At 41.7% G+C, this 20,526-nt stretch overlaps 3 protein-coding genes across 5 annotated transcripts; all 3 read right to left on the bottom strand.

Moving 5' to 3' along the window:
• Positions 1-412: 412 nt before the first annotated feature.
• On the bottom strand, positions 413-3,036 carry LOC103633434 (40S ribosomal protein S6-like). Its single transcript, NM_001301661.2, has 6 exons — positions 2,880-3,036; positions 2,739-2,803; positions 1,667-1,724; positions 1,467-1,575; positions 1,109-1,381; positions 413-876 (listed from the first exon to the last, which is right to left on the bottom strand). Exons 1-6 carry the CDS (start codon positions 2,883-2,885, stop codon positions 632-634), a joined length of 756 nt encoding a protein of 251 aa, NP_001288590.1. The 5' UTR covers positions 2,886-3,036; the 3' UTR covers positions 413-631.
• An 8,158-nt stretch (positions 3,037-11,194) lies between these two features.
• Positions 11,195-13,648, bottom strand: LOC542529 (ribosomal proteinS6). Its single transcript, NM_001112074.2, has 6 exons — positions 13,548-13,648; positions 13,407-13,471; positions 12,352-12,409; positions 12,154-12,262; positions 11,796-12,068; positions 11,195-11,563 (listed from the first exon to the last, which is right to left on the bottom strand). The coding sequence occupies exons 1-6, from the start codon at positions 13,551-13,553 to the stop codon at positions 11,319-11,321; spliced, it is 756 nt and encodes a 251-aa protein (NP_001105544.1). The 5' UTR covers positions 13,554-13,648; the 3' UTR covers positions 11,195-11,318.
• Positions 13,649-14,426: 778 nt separating this feature from the next.
• LOC100192497 (uncharacterized) lies at positions 14,427-20,164 on the bottom strand. 3 transcript variants are annotated; one of them, NM_001155771.2, is made up of 9 exons: positions 19,709-20,164; positions 18,005-18,079; positions 16,242-16,343; positions 16,104-16,157; positions 15,815-15,907; positions 15,646-15,738; positions 15,240-15,344; positions 15,058-15,156; positions 14,427-14,985 (listed from the first exon to the last, which is right to left on the bottom strand). In NM_001155771.2, exons 1-9 carry the CDS (start codon positions 19,826-19,828, stop codon positions 14,707-14,709), a joined length of 1,020 nt encoding a protein of 339 aa, NP_001149243.1. In that variant the 5' UTR covers positions 19,829-20,164; the 3' UTR covers positions 14,427-14,706. The 3 variants fall into 3 exon arrangements, with proteins under 3 accessions (NP_001149243.1, NP_001131189.1, XP_035816257.1); NM_001137717.2 differs by having other exon boundaries at positions 16,242-16,312; XM_035960364.1 differs by having other exon boundaries at positions 16,242-17,120; positions 19,709-20,140.
• Between the last annotated feature and the right edge of the window lie 362 nt (positions 20,165-20,526).

The raw sequence follows: 20,526 nt of genomic DNA, 5'->3' as shown, positions 1-20,526 counted from the left end.
AGAGGCTACCAGCTGTTCGACCAATTCACAAATATATAACCCTACGCTGTGATCTTTTTCTAAGCCTTTCCACTTATTTAAAATATTAATAAAAATAGTAAGTCCATCTTAAATAACCTTAAGTGATAAAACAAATCATAAAAATAAACGATACGCTTAAACAAGTTTTAAGTACGTATCTTCTTATTTGTTTACTTGATTCAACGCAATTTCAACTCAATGATCTTAAGAAATTTCCTATAACATGGATACACTGTTTACAGATGAGACGGTAACAATGCCGGAGATAATAAGTAGCTGCTGAGGCCAACTTTTCAGCCAAGCTTCGGATTGAGAAGAGAGATCGCAGCAAAGCCCCAATAGAACCATACAGCAAAAAGGATCAAGGCAACCAAGCAGGATACTTCATGTTAACAAAAATCCCAAACGTTAACATATAGTTCAGACTGCATACCAAAGAATATGGCTCGCTTACGTTCACAGCATAAACCAACATAGTAAACCTCTGGTACCCCGACAAGCCATTACCATGTTCATACAAAAAAGCAACAATTACTCATAAATCTAAGTAGAGAGGCACTTTCGCTGTAACGAGATAGACCTTACAAAGATCCCAAAACACTGAATATTCTTAAGCAGAGGTGGCAGCAGAAGCCTTGACGGCGGCAGAAAGCTTGGACCTCCTCTTGGCCAAGCTCTCGCTCCGGCGGTCCCTCTGTTCCTTCAGCCTCTGGGCAAGAAGCTTCTGGTACTCAGCAGCCTCAGACTTCTTCTTAGTTATCCTCTTCTTCTTGTCAGCGATTCTAGCACGCTTCCTCTGGAGGGTCAAGGGTGTCACAAGCCGTTGGATCTTAGGTGCCTTGCTGACCTTCTTGCCTGCCAAGGAAACATACAGGTTAGCTTGTTGTGGTTCGAAAACTTCAGAAAACTGTGGCTCATTGTCAAGAAACCCATCCAGCGTATAACAAGCAGAGTACCAAGTAGAAGAGTAAGTAACCAAGACAAAGCATGCAAGCACTTGGGAGACAAACTGTCGAACCCAACCAAAGTCAAGTCTACTTTACCAAGACATTGAAATTCAACTGCAGTTTGATGCAAGGAAGCTCACCGTTCTTGGTAGTGAATGTCCTGCGGTATGTGTTCACGTACTTGCGTACATCATCATCCTTGTTAAGGTTGAACAGCTTTCTGATCTTGGAGGCCCTCTTGGGACCCCTCATCCTTGGCTTCTCAGTGTCAGTCAGACCAGGCAGATCATTCTCACCCTTCTTCACAATCACCAAGTTGATAACAGATAGGTCTTGGCTCACGATGCAACCACGGACAGACTTCCTCCTGCGCTCACCATTACGCCTGCCATAACCACGGAAGCAGGGAGTGCCTACAGAATTGATATCGAATGTTCAGATAAGAATCAGAGTAAAAGATGGTGTTGAGAGTACACTGGACATAGGAAGTCTCTATACCCCTATGGAGCAGAAGACGAACACGACCAGAAGTCAAAACTCCTTGCTTCATTGGGAAGCCTTGCTTGTCACATCCACCCATGATCTTGAAGACATAACCCTTGAACTCCTGCAAAACAAAGAAACATATCACACCTATATTTTTAAGTATGAAATCAGCAAGAGTCATGGATCAAGAAATAAGTCACCCCAAAGTTTACCTCACCCAGAGCATCACCACTGACCTCCTGGGATATCCTTCGGTCATAAAAGGCACGCCTATAGTTGATACAAAAGGTTTATCAGCAAACTAAGCAAGGAAGACCAAGAAGAAATAGCATCTGTTTATTTGATACCTCGGTCCATACAAAAACACAATTATAGCTCTATTTCTAGAGAAACTTTCTAAAGTGTAAAGAAATTTATAGAAAAGAGTGACAGATCTAATGACATTTAGTTGGTATCAGAAATAATGATAAATTTCATATAAACCTAGCCAAAATCAAAATGGTTTAACACAGTAGTATGCTTTGAGGACAGAGGGAATAGATTATAACTTCACAGAAGACATTTTCATTAACTCAAAAGCTAGATAGTAAAGTGCACTTTCAAACAAATAAAACAGAACATAATGATCTACAACCATTTTGAATCAAGTCAGTATAATTTCTAGAAATAAACTATTACCCTAAGGACTAAGTTGCTCTAAGCCCCTATATGAAATATCAATTCTCACCACAATTTAAAACACGGCAATGAAACAATTCCCTGCTCCTAAGTTCAACAAATAATGAATTTTAACACGATTTAAACAACATTTAACGCAAATCAAGATGCTGCTTTCCTAATTTAAATCATTGGACACGAAAAAAACACCAGCAACGATCCATTCAAGAAACAAAAAAATGGGGATGGAGTATATCTAAAAATCCAATACCTCATAAGACTATGCTAATCATGTATGTTTTTATATTGCTAGTTTACTATTCCATACAAGGCATTATATTATATCCGGATAATAAAGCTAATATATATGGATATAGCAAGTATTAGATGGTCCAGTGGGCAACAGCAAGCAGCCTAAGTAAATGAATCTAAGCAGGAAGAGTGCTTAATGAGACAAGGGACAAGTTGGTAAAACCACATAGAACAAACTGATGCATTAAGTACTAGACCTCAAATACTCAATCAAGGCACCATCAGCTACAAAGTGGGCTCGAAGCAAAACACCACTCCCACAGATCTAAGAGAAACGAAAAAATACAGAGCAGATGGAGGACGCGAAACACTCACAGCTTCTGGTCGTCATCGATTTCCAGCTTCTTTTGGCACCCGGTGGAAGGGTTCGCGATGTTGAACTGGAAAGTGCGCACAGATCAGATACTAGATTCCCACAAACACCGCCTATCGCGGGAAAGGCCGGGAGTAGCTTACCTTCATGGTGGCGTTGCGGCGCGCGCTCGCAGGACGCGAGGAGCTCGAGCGCTGGGTGGCGGAGGAGGCGGCGGCGCAAGGGCTAGGGTTTTGGACGAGAGGGCAGAGAAGACAGACGATTGGTTCTTATATAAGTTGCGTGGATCGATCTAGCCCGTTCATCTTTGCCTGCGCGATTTGGCAGTTGGGTTGCATTAGTAGGCCTGAAGTATAAATGGGCCCCAACTTATGTGACCAAGCTGTACCACCACCCAGTTCGCCCAGTTTCTTGGCCCATTAGAAAATTTTCTTGTTTTGTGCCATCGAAAATGCTAGTCGTTGACTCGTTGTAGGACATCTTTTGGCTTATATATACTAGCCAAGTATCCGTAAATTGATATGTTTCTATTTATATTTAAATATAGAATATAAAGTATAAATACATTTATGTTTCGTTGACTAAGTGGTTGTGAATGTATGTTTAGAGCCAGAACAATTATGACTTAAATCTTCATTTATGTATAATTTTAGTATTTTTACTATTTAAACATTAGAGAGCACGTCGACGGTAAAAACCGTGGAATCATGAAAACTGGTGCTCTAATATAGTACTAGTCGGTTGTCCGTGCGTTACGACAGCTCACAACAATATCCACATAAACTATCCATTAAAAAGATCTCAAGATTTTTTATTAATTGTCTCCACTCTCCACATAATATTTTTTGATTTGACTAACTAATGTTGTTGTTTTTTCCATCCAATATGTCTTGGTACAAGACGACCAATGAAGTGAGCGATTAGAAGAGAGTTCACAACGACTGACTGAACAAACAGAGATTATAGAATAACATAATTCCACCATAAAGAGTCCAAATAAAAAAAAGTTTGTGAGTTCAAGTTTCTAAAATAAGTCACGTGAACTCAAACTTATAAAAAAAAGATAGATCAAAATATGGAGTGGTTGCTAAAGTCATGCATCAATAAAAACTGGATGTGCTCCATACAAATTATGGTACTTTATAGCAATTACAAACTTTTAAAACCAACAAATAACATTTCTTTTATTGTTAGTGTGACAAATTATTGTTGCTCCATACAATTCAACAACCTCAAACACCATGTAGTCCATTGCGCCAATGTGGTATCAGAAACGACCTAATGTTTGCAAGAGCCAAGAACACAAGTGACAAGCATGGTTATTAAAACGGTAAAACGTTAAAACGTTATGAACCAACTTTTCAAAGTTTAAACGTTTAAACGAACGTTGAAACGTCTTTTCAGACTTGACATAGAATTTCAAATATAGAATAAGTTCATACATAAGTTGAATTCACAAACCAAATAGCATTAGCATAAAAAGAAACAGTGCACACACAGCTATTGTGACTAATCTTTGAGTGGGTCATAGGAGTCATTAGCCTCGCTATTTGTTGCCATTGCAATTGAAATTCACTGCCACACAGCCCACACTTTAGCCTGCAACAGTGCAACACACAGTGGAATGAACATCAGCCCACAGTCACACAGCCACAGTGGAATTCACTGCCACACAGCCCACACTTTGCAATTGAAATTCGTTGCTGGTTGTGATGCTGGGTTATACTAAGCAGTTTATGAACATCAGCAGCCAAGGCCCAAGGGATTCAAGTTTAACACACTGGTTATACTAAGGGAATCAGCAGCCAAGGGATTCAGCACTACAGCCAAGGGATTCTGGAGGGCGGCCGACAGCGACAGCATACCTGGAGGGAGGAGGGAGAGGAGGGAGGAGGGAGGATGGAGGAGGGGGCGACATACCTGGAGCGTGGAGAGCGGCTGACGGCGTCTAGGCGGTCTGGCGGCTGGAGCGTCTGCGTCTGGGCGGCTGGGCGCGCGCGCAAGCCTCTGGCTGCTCCTGGGCGGTGGATAGCAGGCCGGCTGGGTGGGTAAAGGACTAAAGGCGGCCCATTAAGGCCCACTAGTACACAGGCGCGTAGAACGTCCACAAAACAGAGAAAACGTCTAGAACGGACGTTCCGACGTTTTAACATCGTTTAAACGTCCAGAACGGACGTTCTACGCGGTTTTTGAAAAACGTGCAGACGTTCCAGCCACTAATCACGATTTAGCGTTTAAACGACGATTAATCGTTGTTTAAACGACGTTTTAATAACCATGGTGACGAGCACCCTATGGTAGTGCTCGCATGGATCTCCAAATTCTAACACATATTTTGCAGGATTCATGAGCCATCATCAGAAGAACGCAACCATGTGCAGACAATAAATAAAGTATTAACACACTCAAATTATGTTCAGTCGTTAGCACAACAAAAAAACTAACACCCAAAACAAATAGAAACAACACAATAATTGTTGCAATGACACAAGGATGGGTGATAGGTACATAAAAGCGATAGAAGCATACCGAGTCGACACCATGGTAAGGAAAAGGCCATGTAGACAGGCGATACCGAGCCATTGAACAGGTACCATATGCACCAAATCAGTGATCCCCATCCTTCGCCTCCTCACTTCCAAGGTTTCGTAGAGCAGAAAGGGAAGGGAAGAGACGGACATACCTGTTCGTTGCCGGAGAAGGACACGACGAAGAACTGGACATCTAGAAACGACATAGGTAGTATACCGCTAGATACATATAGGAAGAGAGCATGCAAGCGGAGAAAGAAGTCCAGCTGGAGCAGCTCCAAAAAGGGAGGCACCCGCACCAGGCGTCGGTCCGAGAAAGACGAGAGAATGCGAGTGCCTTCCTAGGACCCGCCGAGGCGAAACAACACCACCATCAACTCCGTAGCATATGCCGACTACTGTCGCGCTACGGACCTTGGTTGTCCAATATCTCAGACTTGGACTCCTCATCACCAAGATAACCTAAGCGTGGCAGATGCCACCGTGTCCTATCAGCGGCACGCACGAAGACAGGCCAGGAGCAAGACCGACTCACCTCGTACCTGCGACGAAGAGCATCGGTTGGCTCGCAGCTGCGACCGTGGGCGGGGGCAGTAGGTTGGAGAGGAAGAACAGGGGCGAAGGCCGTGAAGACGAACGGGGCGTCCGATTTTTCCCCGGAAATTCGGTTCTTGATTCGGAGCTGGTACCTTCTGATAGAGTAATACGTTGTCGACATTGAACATTCCCACAAGGCAAGTATGAAATAGTTAAGCATTTTGACGTTGGTTAAATAGCAAAGGTAAAACAAATTGGTTACTCCTATAAACTCTTAAATTATACACTTGGGACATGTTTGAAACCATACTGATAATGAGAAAATCTAGCAGATCTAGACTGATAATGAGAATCTAGCAATCTGCTAAATTTTAGCTCTATGGATATAAATAGGTACGGGTAATAGATGGGAATAAACTTTAGATTGTTTCTAAATCCCCATTACCTTATTATCTACCCCAAATCTAGATAATATTATCTAATGGGAGCTAACAGGAACATTATTCTCCCAACCTATTAACTAATCCATTAGTTGTGGATCTGAACACTACCAACTACTATCCACTTTTCTAGGCATTAGTTAAATAACGATAATATGTAGTACATCGAACAGATCATAAGAAAGGTAAGGACAACCAAATAGCCGTACGTGGTAATTCACATGCAATGATGCAATCAGCAACTTCGAATAAATAGATCATCAACATTACGTGATTGTCATGGCACCAAGTTACAAAATGTAGGTTAGTAGATGTTGGTTATTTACAGAATTTGACCTGAACAATTTGATTGTCATGAGATCTTACATTATGAAGTGGCAAAACATTTTTAAGGCTATAAGAACTGAAATGTAGAGCTTGAAGAGCTTCAGGGTTAGTTCTTTCCTTAGGTAAGGATTTTTTCTGTGACATATGATAGGGTTTGTAAAGCATGAGCACATAGGTTAGCCATGTTCTACACATACAAATCATTGTATGAAAGTTTGGAAGTGTAGGTGTGAATAAAAGGAATCCATTACATATAGAATAAACCAAGTTGGCAGCACAAGATATTTACTTGTTTTAGACCTTTTTATATGTTGTACCTCTCTTAGGATAATCAAAAAAGAATTGATAACAGGGAAGGGCTAAAATGGTGGGCTAAGCAAATGGAAAAGGAGATCTGTTTTCAGAGCAATTATATGATTGCTGCTAATTGGGTGTCAGAGCATATCTTTCTCCTTTTGTTAACTAAATTCTATAAAGACGCAATATAAATGCATTTTAGCATAGATTGACTAAGCACTTGGGCGAGCCGCACAAAGCACAAGCCACCTCACCTTTGTTGGAGAGTGGAGAGAGCTACAGACAAATGGCGAACTGCGGGATGTGGGAGTTGGAGAAGCAAGCGGCGGTGAAGCAGCATAGGTACCTCCGTCAGATAGTGGTGAATCTAGCTTAGAATCAAAAGTTGGGCCCTGTTATAAACCTCTAAATTTCACCAAGAGGATATTAGTCTGGAAACTTCAATGCCAGATAATAAAACAGATAAGGGTATATCGTACTTTTGTATCTAAGTTGCTAAATCTGGATCCTAAAGCAAGGTCAACTTTGGTTGCACCACACTATGAAGTTAAATTTTGTCCGACCACAAACCGATGTCTTGCAACTTTTAGAATCTAAGCATGACATAATAGGAAATGTAAACACAAAATGACACATAAGAAGTATATATGTCACATGCAACAATAATATCATCAAACTGAACATCAATAGTATAATTTGATCCATTTAGTAAGCAACATTATGTTGATGTATTATAATTGTGATGATTCACATGCAAGGAGTTAAACTATCAATTAGTTTTAATAGTATGAGCATTAACAGAAGTTCCCAAAATCACCCCGCTGCAATTCAGAGCTCTCGATGGCACCTTCAACGTGTGATTCAGAGTTCAATAGTTACAATTGAAACCTCCATCTTAAGCGGATACTCAAATTTGAAAGGAAGAAATAGAACATATGTCGTATGAGCACAATCATGTTGCCGGTCAATATTCAAGTGCTCATTGGATTGAATGCAATTACCAGATACCCACACATTTCACTGATAGCTCTTGCACAATATGCAGCATGCTCATTTTATCAGAACTAACGTGACATAATTTATTTACATCTAATTGAGTGACCTAAATGATGAAGTCATCAAGACAGTAGGCTGGAATTCCTGTCCGCCAGGACATTTGATACTCAAAGATTATTGATCTTCACCAGCTATTTCGAAACTGAGATAGATTCTGGTTGTTCCTGTCATTATCGTTGCTTGATCTCCCTTATTGGTTCAAAATATTCTCTGAACAGTAAGATTTATAAAGATCAGGTTGCACTTTCTAAATCAAATTCATTTATAAACATAAAAATGAAATATGGAAACCATAAGTACAATTTGATCAATTCATTCAACAGTATGATATGATACATAATACGGACCTCCTCAATCTTCAGTCCTCAACAGTGGCGCTGCTGTTGCCTGCTGGTCGTATGGACTTGGAGACTAGAGAAGTGTCGAGCAGAGCCTGTGGAATGCGGAGGGCACTGGCCAGCGGCCGCGTTGCTGCTGCCTCGGCTGCCAAGCGGAGGGCGTAGCGTGGCCAGGGCTGCGCTATGCGTGGCTGCGCTGCTGGGGCTTTGCTAAGGAGGGAGGCAAGGGGACGATTGCCACCTGGAGTTGTATCGCAGTCATGGTTTACAAAACCGGTAAAAACCGGCGGTAAATCGGTCAGTTTACCGAAACCGACGGGGTGCGGTTTTCGGTAAACCACCGGGTTTTTTCAAAATTCATTTTAAATTTTGAAATTTTGAAAAAAAAATCATAAAAACCGAAAACTGTTGGTAAACCGTTTTCTGGGACCGGTAAACCGTTATTTGAGACTGATAAATCGCCATTTTTTACCAGAAAATTGGATTTGATGCCAAAACTGAGTATTTAGTGGTCAATTTAAGTATATTAGTCTTGTTTACTGTTATATGTGAAGATGTTATATATTATCTGTGAAAATAAACCCGTAGCTCAAGTCCAGTTTAGGCATTTAGTGTCAATTTCGGTTTCATTTTCTGACCAAGATGGAATCCGTAGATCAAGTAGCTTCAGTTCTTCTAATAACTATCCGTCTAGACAAGACTCAATCTAGAACTCTTAGCTCCAGTTCTTCTATATGTGTTCCTAAGATTTGCTGATCAGGAGAAAATTCCAACACTTGGTGAGGTGCACATGCAATACACAAACACCGAACACATGTACCGGTATGTTTTTTGCTTTGTGGATAAATATTTATTTGTCATTCTTGTTTTCTTGCTAATGTATCTCATATATTTTGTAGACTTATCACTATCTCTATAACAGATCAGAACAATATCATGATCCTTCCAACATGCTTGAATACTATCACTATGACTCGAGATAAACATGTGAGTATTGTGAAATAAGTCGACGTATGTGTCGTTGCCTCGTTAGGGAGTTGTAAAAAAAAACTTGTATTTGAGTATTGCGAAGTTCGCTGGTTGTTTGTTGCATGAGAACTAGAATTTGTGGTTGCATATGTATGTTATATGTTATTTTGGTGAACACATGTCGTCTGGATCAAAATATTTACTGTGCAATGTCAATTGAGCAAACTACAAATAAATTTTGTCAAAATTTTTCATTTTTCTATAAAAAACAGCAAAAACCGGTTCGCTTCGCGATTAACCGGTGGTTTAGAGCGCGTTTTCGTTGGTTTTTCACCGGTTTTTCGCAGGTAAACCGGTTCGAATTCAAATTGATTTGAATTGGTCAAACCGGTCGGTTTTTACCGTTTTTTACCGGTGGGTAGCGGTTTTCACATAGGAAACAATTTTGTAAACCGTGATCGCAGTGTCCAGAGCGAGACACGATGTGGAGTCGGGCTATTCTTGACTCTTGAGCGATGGACACGTGTAGAGCGGACGACCGTGATGGGCGACGAAGGTGGGCCGACGATCGACGATCGAGCGGTTAGAAAGATTTCAAAAAACATGGATAGTCTAGATAGAGGTGGTTTGGAGTTGCTTCCGTATAAACCAGAAAGATTTCAGGATAGTCTAAATAGAGGTGGTTTGGAGCTTCATTCATATATAGGAATTTGCAGATTCTTGCTATCTCTGGACAGGTCCAACTTCACTAGCTCCGAAGAAAAATAATAGAATGCTTTTTATGGAAGCATCACAGGGGTATTTTGGTTGAATGAATGGGTTGATGATGGCGTGGAAATGATTGGTATATATAAATGTAGAAATCCAGTCGGTTTACTTTTTAAATGGCATTACCAAATGTTATATTATCCGTCTTGAGAAACTTGATCTTTAGTGCATGTTCGGTTCTTTCGGAACGACGGACCGAAATAATTCCCCGTGGAAACTATTCACTAATTTGTTATGAATGATAAGCAATTGCTTATCGCTTCCAGCCATGGGCTCCAAAGGACGTGTCCTTTGCACGTTCTCCACATATCGACGGATGTGACCCCACGAAAGGAACAGACGGCTCCTGGTTTGCATGGCACGTTCGCACGGACGCTTCTCTTTTCTGTTGTTATACATCTCCTTGAACAACAGAAAAGAGAAGCGTCCGTGCGAACGTGCTAGAGGCACGTCCCTTGGAGCCATGCAGACCATGAGCCGTCTGTTCCTTTCGTGGGGTCACATCTGTCAACATGTGGAGAACGTGCAAAGGACACGTCCTTTAGAGCCCATGGCTGGAAGCGATAAGCAACTGCGATAAGCAATTGCTTATCATTCATAACATTCCCCCTTAAACAATTGTCCATTATATATATCCGAACGGACCAGTTTCAGATGCATTCCAAACTAACCGAACGGACTCTTAACCTATAAATAAGTTGGTGATGCTTCGATATAAAAAATATATTGGTATTGAATGGTTATATAGGGATTCTAATTACATATTACCAGCTTATAACAAGGAAAGAGGGGTTATGCTCCATGAGTACCTAATAAACGTGACAGAGATTAAATTGTACAGGACATTCGTTCAGGTTGGGGTTTATCTGCAATACGGGCACATAATTTGGAAGTGGTCCCTTACTCTTTTATAAAGAGCAGACATACTCATGTGGTTTAAGGAAGAAGATTCCTTATTCTTTTATAAAAAAAACAAATTTCCCCAACTGAAGCTAAATCTCTGAGAAACAAAACTAGTTTTAAGAAAACAATTTACAAGAATGCCTAAGCATCTAAACCCAACGTAGCTATATGGGTAGATTAATCAGGACCCAGGTGGCCACGTGCGAAACTCGACTCTTTATATGTAAACAGTTAAAAGCAAAGTGACACCTGCATTGATCGGTCAGGTGTGACTCAGAGCCAAGCAAGCAAATAGTTGTGGATCCACTACTAGCAGAAACACTTAAGTGATGTGAACTATGGAGCTTACAAAGATCCCAAAACACTTTTGCCGTTACAAGATAGACCTTACAAAGATCCCAAAACACTGAACATTCTTAAGCAGAGGTGGCAGCAGAAGCCTTGGCGGCGGCAGAAAGCTTGGACCTCCTCTTGGCCAAGCTCTCGCTCCGGCGGTCTCTCTGTTCCTTCAGCCTCTGGGCAAGAAGCTTCTGGTACTCAGCAGCCTCAGACTTCTTCTTAGTTATCCTCTTCTTCTTGTCAGCGATTCTAGCACGCTTCCTCTGGAGGGTCAAGGGTGTCACAAGCCGTTGGATCTTAGGTGCCTTGCTGACCTTCTTGCCTGCCAAGGAAACATACAGGTTAGCTTGTTGTGGTTCAAAAACTTCAGAAAACTGTGGCTCATTGTCAAGAAACCCATCCAGCGCATAACAAGCAGAGTACCAAGTAGAAGGGTAAATAACCAAGACAAAGCATGCAGGCACTTGGGAGACAAACTGTCGAACCCAACCAAAGTCAAATCTACTTTAACAAGACATTGAAATTCAACTGCAGTTTGATGCAAGGAAGCTCACCGTTCTTGGTAGTGAATGTCCTGCGGTATGTGTTCACGTACTTGCGTACATCATCATCCTTGTTAAGGTTGAACAGCTTTCTGATCTTGGAGGCCCTCTTGGGACCCCTCATCCTTGGCTTCTCAGTGTCAGTCAGACCAGGCAGATCATTCTCACCCTTCTTCACAATCACCAAGTTGATAACAGATAGGTCTTGGCTCACGATGCAACCACGGACAGACTTCCTCCTGCGCTCACCATTACGCCTGCCATAACCACGGAAGCAGGGAGTCCCTACAGAATTGATATCGAATGTTCAGATAAGAATCAGAGTAAAAGATGGTGCTGAGAGTACACTGTAAATAGGAAGTCTCTATACCCCTATGGAGCAGAAGACGAACACGACCAGAAGTCAAAACTCCTTGCTTCATTGGGAAGCCTTGCTTGTCACATCCACCCATGATCTTGAAGACATAACCCTTGAACTCCTGCAAAACAAAGAAACATATCACACCTATATTTAAGTATGAAATCAGCAAGAGTCATGGATCAAGAAATAAGTCATCCCAAAGTTTACCTCACCCAGAGCATCACCACTGACCTCCTGGGATATCCTTCGGTCATAAAAGGCACGCCTATAGTTGATACAAAAGGTTTATCAGCAAACTAAGCAAGGAAGACCAAGAAGAAATAGCATGTTTATTTGATACCTCAGTCCAATAAAAAACGCAAGTATAGCTCTATTTCTAGAGAAACTTTCTAAAGTGTAAAGAAATTTATAGAAAAGTGTGACAAATCTAATGACATTTATTTGGTATCAGAAATAATGATACTTTTCATATAAACCTAGTCAAATTCAAAATGGTTTAACACAGTAGTATGCTTTTAGGACAGAGGGAATAGATTATAACTTCAGAGAAGACATTTTCATTAACTCAAAAGCTAGATAGTAAAGTCCTCTTTCAAACAAATAAAACAGAACAGATTGATCTACCACCATTTTGAATTAAGTCAGTATAATTTCTAGAAATAAATTATTACCCTAAGTTGCTCTAAGCCCCTATATGAAATATCAATTCTCACCACAATTTAAAACACGGCAATCAAACGATTCCCTGCTCCTAAGTTCAACAAATCATGAATTTAACACGATTTAAACAACATTTAACGCAAATCAAGATGTTTTCCTAATTTAATCAATGGACACGAAAAAAACCAGCAATGATCCATTCAAGAAACAACAAAATGGGGGTGGCGTATATCTAAAAATTCAATACCTCAGAAGACTATGCTAATCATGTATGTTTTTATATTCCTAATTTACTGTTGCATACAAGGCATTATATTATATCCGGATAATAAAGCTAATATATATGAATATAGGAAGTATAAGATGGTCCAGTGGGCAACAGCAAGCAGCCTAAGTAAATGAATCTAAGCAGGAAGGGTTATTAATGAGACAAGGGACAAGTTGGCAAAACCACATAGAACAAACCGATGCATCAAGTACTAGCACTCAAATACTCAATCAAGGCACCATCAGCTACAAAGTGGGCTCGAAGCAAAACACCACTCCCACGGATCTAAGAGAAACGAAAAATACAGAGCAGATGGAGGACGCGAAACACTCACAGCTTCTGGTCGTCATCGATTTCCAGCTTCTTTTGGCACCCGGTGGAAGGGTTCGCGATGTTGAACTGGAAAGTGCGCACAGATCAGATACTATATTCCCACAAACACCTCCTATCGTGGGAAAAGCCGGGAGTAGCTTACCTTCATGGTGGCGTTGCGGCGCGCGCTCGCAGGGAGCGAGGAGCTCGAGCGCTGGGTGGCGAAGGAGGCGGCGGCGCGAGGGCTAGGGTTTTGGACGAGAGGGCAGAGAGGACAGACGATTGGTTTTTATATAAGTTGCGGGGAGGCTAGGAGGAGCGGGCGCCGCACGAACGGTTGCGATGATCGATCTTGGCCGTTCATATTTGCCTGCGCGATTTGGCAGTATAAATGGGCCCCAACCTATGCGACCAAGCTGTACCACCACCCAGTTCGCCCATTTTCTTGGCCCATTAGAGAATATTCTTGTGCCATCGAAAATGCTAGTCGTTGTAGGACATGTTTTGCCTTATATATACTAGCCAAGTATCCTGGTTTCTATTTATATTTAAGTGTAGAATATAAAGCACAAATACATTTATGTTTTGTTGACTAAGTGGTTGTGAATGTATGTTTAGAGCCAAAACAATTATGACTTAAATCTTTATTTGTGTATAATTTTAGTATTTTTACTATTTAAACATGAGAGAGCACGTCGACAGTAAAAACCGTGGAATCATGAAAACCGGTACTTTAATATAGTATTATGTTGGGTTTTCTTCCGAATAAGGTCTTGTTCGGTTATTGATATTCCACGTGGATTAGAGTATATTGGGTGGGATTGGAATAGATTTTTGACTTACTATGAATTTAATCTGACTCAATCTCATCCAATACACATGGATTAACGCAAAAAAACGAATAAACCTTAAATAATGCTAGTCGTTCATTGATATGGTAATAAAGCAAAATCTGATAGGGTGGTAAATAGTACTCGTAACTCATAAGATTGCTTCTAGCAAAAATACAAGAAAAAACACATTGCCGAGACAAGGGAAGACAGAGCCATCAACATACACATTGTGGTACTCATGAAACTGCCCAGTTCATACAGGGCAAACAGAAGGAGCTGAACAACAATTCAGCAAGAATACAACACATAACGTCTATTATTTATCCACAGCGTCACTACCTTGGTTACACAAAACATGTGATATTACAACAACAAAATGGGAGCTCGGAGCTCGCTGAAACAAACAACATGGAATAACAGCAAGACACAAAGACCAGGAGAGTGGGGGAGAGTCCACCGCAGCAACGGTGCCGGACAGCCTGAACCGCGTCACAAGGCACATACAAAGTCGCCACTGTCCTCAACGTCTATGTCGTCAACATCAATGTCATCCAGCTCCATGCTCCCAAGGCCGGGGAGCTGTCCCGCATGCTTCAGCCCGTCGCCGGGCTTCCGGGCCTCCAGTATGATGGACATGATCTCCTCCAGGCTTTGCGAGGGGACATTCATGTCGACTAGCTGTAGGTTCATCTGGTACTCGTCGGTCATCTCGATGGGCAGGTTCTTCAGGAACCATGGGTGGTTCTTGATCTCTGGGATGGTTATCCGCTGCAAGAAATGGATGATAAGAATGCAGCAGAGTTATGATTTTCGTTGCGGAAAATGTTTCGACGCAATTACTTGCTCAGGTTTCGCCACAAAGATCCGAGACAGCAGATGCCTGCACTCCATTGAAACTCGGACAAAATCAGGAACCGCGTACTGGACGCTGATAATCCGCTGCGAGAAAATTAAATACATGAGCCGAGCAGTAAACTAGTACATACATAAGTTATTGTTTGGGGAAGGTTGGATCTACTCACAGTAAGCGTCTTGCGGAAATTCTTCGGTTCGTCGGGGTCCTCAAAGGGATAGGCACCAACAAGCATCACATACAGAGTAACTCCACATGACCAAACATCGGCGACCTAAATTGAACATGGTGATGTTTGAGGGTTCAGTTTTATTAATTAGGATATTTCTCTTATTTAGAACATGCAACAAGTTTGTGCGCCACTCCATTAGAGATAAGATAAACGTTTAAACGGACTAAAAGGTCACCTATGGTTTAGCTATTTATTCATGATAAATGGCTATTTAAACATACGCGATAAATGGCTATTTAAACATACGCGGTAAGCCAATGTGTAGCGTTTACACGACGTGTACACGGGCTAAACGACCATGCACACAACATAGGAAACAAGATCTAGCAAAGACAGGACTCACCTTTCCATCATATTCCTTTCTAGCAAGGACCTCAGGAGCAATGTAAGCTGGTGTCCCGACAGTTGATTTTGGTTGAGAGTGCAGCACAGAGGACTGAAAAAAACCCGAGTATGATTTATAGTGTTCATTTGCAAGGCAAGCTGCTTACTAAAGTTATAATCTGCAGTACCTTGGAGTAACCAAAATCACATATCTTTAGCCGAGGTGCTATACTATCATCCAGGAGAGTGTTTTCTAGTTTCAAATCTCTATGGCATATTTGCTGCAGCAAGGGAACAAAAATATCATTATGTCAGACTCACAGATGAAGCTATAGCTATAGCTGCGGCTGCAGCCCCTACACTTCTATCTACTATAGAAATAGCTGCAGCAACAGCAGCTACACCAGCTGATAAGCTGAAGCGAACGGCTTTGTTCTATTCAAGTTACTAATCACATGTTAGCTGGAGAGAACATACCATTGAGTGGCAATAACTAACTCCTGAAATCAGTTGTTGGAAGAAAAATCTCGCCTACACAGGAGAACAAATGATGTTCATTAGAAGAACATATCTTGGTTAATATGAAAGATTCCAATGTAGTAAAAGCTGATCTACCTCATCCTCACTAAATCTTCCAGCATTACAGATCCTTTCAAATAGCTCACCACCAGCAGCATATTCCATAACTATGGCCAAATGTGTGGGAGTTAGCACAACCTGAAAAACTAAGCCTCTCTTTTAATTTGTAGTTTGGAAATGGTAATAAATTTAAATTCTGAAACAAAAATGTAATAATCACGGTTGGACCCTCTCCTGCTATTTTCTGCAGTAATAAGCTTCATGAGATAACTATGTTGTTAGCATTATAAAGAGGTCTCCAATTAAATCCACGAAATTTACTGTCGTCAATGACCAGTACACTAAGTATTTCTCCGGTACTGCAGCCAAACTAGTTGAAAGGAATACAAGTTACTGCCAGAATCATAATTGACCCATGCTTGTTGTAGCTAATTACATTCCAAAGAACTTAGTTGCGAGAAACATTTCTTAAAGGTGTGCTGCTATGAAATCCTGGCGAGAGAAAAAAACAAGTTAAAAGGAATTCAGTCTATGGACCGAAGTTCGATATTTTTGGTTGATATTACCATCCAGCGATAATTCTCCTTCACTCTACCTAGTTGATACCTCTTTTATCGACGGCAAATCAGGTAGCACAAAAAACAGTGGCATGCATTCCGTGCAAACAAGAATATATAACAGAAGAACAAGAGGACAAAGCAGACTGCTAACTGCTAAGGAACTGTCACTCAGTCATTGCATTATAGCCACTCAACAAATATGAGTTATTGGCAAAAAAAACTCCGAGGCCCAAATGCCATAAGCACTTCCCCGACTCAAGGGGCATGGCACTAGTGCATGCTACCCATAGCTGCTGAATGCTGATAGACATCCAAGTATCCAACACCCATAGAAACAAGTTGCCACCAAGTAGTCCTACACATAAAAACAGACAATGACTCTAGAACTGTTGATCTAAAGGAATTATTCTACCAAACAAGTATCATTTACACCAACTACACTAAACATATGACTGACTATAATAGAACACACTTGCTGTCAGAAAATTCATTCAACTTTGCAACGTGTAGATACTTTCGCCTCACACTTCATTTGTCCAATAAAAAAGGCAGAATGGGTTACGTATAAACAATACTTTGTTGCTGGGAGAGGGATAGCCCAAAAATTTATGAAGTTGAGCATCACACCATACTTTATTTTTATCTAGTCAATCAAAAACTGAATATTCTCTTAGGTATTTCAATTTTAACTCAGATTCAGAATTCCAAAGAAGCGAAAGGGCCTCTAGCCTAGTGGTTAAGGACTTCCAAGTAGCACCTCCAAGTCCTGGGTTCGATTCCCCTCGGGAGCGAATTTTCAGGCTTGGTTAAAAAAATCACCTCGCTGTGCCACATCCACTCTCGGGTTACGATGTCTTGTGCGCCACCCTCCGGTTGGGCCGTTGCAGAGTGGACAGTTGACGCCGGCCCGTTAGTGATGGGGGGCCAGGGTTCGGGGATTTTCTCGGCCGGGACCATTGTTTCGGTCTCTTCTTAATATAATACCGGGAGGGCGGTCTTTCCCTCCCCGGCCGAGTTTTTAGAATTCCAAAGAATGTGTAATAAATGCACAAGGTAGATATTTTCCCGTACAATAATTATAGAATTCTCCAGCAGCTCTTATGAGATGTTTTTATAACATTCAATGCAATATGAAACAGAAGGCATTAACGAATTCAGAAATGGAACATTTCAAATTTACCAGACTGCGCTGCTGAATCTAAGTTTGTATTGCTGTCTCATAGGCAAAATAGGACGTACCTCCTTAAATTTAACTATGTTTGGATGCCTCAGTGACCTGTGGTTCATGATCTCCCTTTGGACATTCTCATCAATCTGGAAACAGAAGGAAAGATTTTAGGAATTAACTCATGCGGCAAGCAGAATAACATTTATAGGTAAACAAATGTTGTAAAAATATGTGTTCAACTCCAAGAAAACACAAACAACCGCACGGCAAATCTAACCCAGATACTTAAAATCCAACTCATCATTACCAGCTGCACTACTACAATAAAAATACCATTAACTGCAGATGTCAAGACAATATGGGAAGCTGAAATTAAGCTGAACCTAGTCTTTGACGCAAAATTGAGGTGTGGAATCAACTGAACCCATGGTAAAACTTGTGCTATCGGCGATCTTACAAGCTTTCAACGATTGAATTCATGAACTAATAATACTCGATGCTAACAATAACAGATACGACTATTTGAATTATTTATAGTTATAGTAAAGCATGTTTACCTACCATGGCAGGTTCTTGCTATCTCTAGACTGGTCCAACTTCACCAGCTCCCCAGAAAAATAATAGAATGTTTTTTATGGAAGCATCACAGGGATATTTATGGTTCAATGAATGGGTTGATGATGGAGTGGAAATGATTGGTATCTATAAATGTAGAAACCCAGTCGGTTTACTTTTTAAATGGCATTACCAAAGGTTATATTATCCGTCTTGAGAAACTTGATCTTTCATTTATGAATAAGTTGGTGATGTGTCGATATAAAAGAATATGTTGGTATTGAATGGTTATATAGGGATTCCAATTACAAATTACCAGCTTATAACGAGGAAAAAGGGGTTATGCTCGATGAGTACCTAATAAACATGACAAAGAGATTAAATTGTACAGGACATTCATTAAGGTTGGGGTTTATCTGCAATACGGGCACATAATTTGGAAGTGATCCCTTACTCTTTTATAAAGAGCAGACATACTCATGTGGTTTAAGGAAGGAGATTCCTTATTCTTTTATAAAAAAACAAATTTCCCCAACTGAAGCTAAATCTTGATAAACAAAACAAATTTTAAGAAAACAATTTACAAGAATGCCTAAGCATCTAAACCCAACGTAGCTATATGGGTAGATTAATCAGGACCCAGGTGGCCACGTGCGAAACTCGACTCTTTATATGTAAACAGTTAAAAGCAAAGTGACACCTGCATTGATCGGTCAGGTGTGACTCAGAGCCAAGCAAGCAAAGAGTTGTGGATCCACTACTAGCAGAAACACTTGAGTGATGTGAACTATGGAGCTAGTCAAAATTCAAGTCCCATTTATGGAGATTCAGACATTTTAGAGAGGTTTAGACGGAAAAACAGAGTAGATCGGCCAGGGCATGGGGAATACTAGCGCAGCGCAGCGTTCATGCCATCTCTTGATCCAGCTATATGAAGAACGAGCAAAGCAGATAGATAGCTAGTACGTAGAATCAACAATCCAAAGCAGTCAACTACTACCAAGTAAACAACCCCAATAATGGGGTTCTTGTTATGCATCAGGAGAACAAGACAAACCTAGGACTAGGGAGGAGTGGAGGACCAGAACCAACAACCCGATGAAAAACACACCTGCCATAATTCGCATTAACCGATCGAACGCACTCCAAGATCGAACCTTTTCCACGCGAGAAGGGATCCCGTAGGGAAGGGGGAGAACAGATTCAAAGGCCGGACGCACCTTCATCCCCCGCTCGATGAACTTGACGGCGAAGAGCTCCTTGGTCCTGACGTCCCGGACCAGCTTGGCCACCCCGAAGTTGCCCGATCCTATGTCCTTGATCACCTCGTACCTCTCCATCGCCGCCTTCCTCACAGGCTTGTTTCCTTGCCCTCTCCTCACAGCTCGTCGTCGGCACTGGTCTGAGGTCTGAACGCACCGTCAGGACCAGGAAGTAGCAGGCTCGCTGCTAGCAGCTCCACCACCAGTCTCAGTCAAATACTGAGCTGCAGGGCCGGCGAGTGGAGTGGACTGTGGTGGGAGGAAGCAACGGAGCAAGGCGGAAGGAAGCGGGGCGGTGGGGGCAGGGCAGGGGAGAGGGGATGGTGGAGCCGTGGAGGAAGGTGAGGGAGTGCGCTGTGGAAGGGGCCAGCTTTTGATAGGGCCGGCCGGGTCGAAGTGGGAGGATAGAGACGTAGCCATGTAGACATACTCCAGTGTATGGGTATACCGTCATCCGCCGCCGTGGACCGTGCTGATGGTGGTGCAGTCGTGTGGCGGTGTGGGCTCTCTCGCTCCGGAAGTGGTCGCCGCTGGTAATGGACAAAAGAAAATGGAGATTATCACCGGGAAGAAAAGAGAAGAAGAAACTGGAATTTTTGAACCGGTTTGGTGGCCGCTCCCTTCCATCGCTTCTCCAGTCTTTTCCTCGTTGATTAACGATGATGATTGAGGTTTCGTGCTTTCACACAATGAAGAGCAGTGTCAGTGCATGACATGACACCTGCTGCTTACTGCTGGTCTGCTGCTGAACCTGAGGTTCAGCTTGGAAATACCAC

The sequence above is a fragment of the Zea mays genome, chromosome 7 (assembly GCF_902167145.1).
Source record: "Zea mays cultivar B73 chromosome 7, Zm-B73-REFERENCE-NAM-5.0, whole genome shotgun sequence".
Taxonomy (NCBI): domain Eukaryota; kingdom Viridiplantae; phylum Streptophyta; class Magnoliopsida; order Poales; family Poaceae; genus Zea; species Zea mays.
The sequence above is the reverse complement of the archived record's forward strand: the minus strand, read 5'-3'. Positions and strand labels throughout refer to the sequence as shown.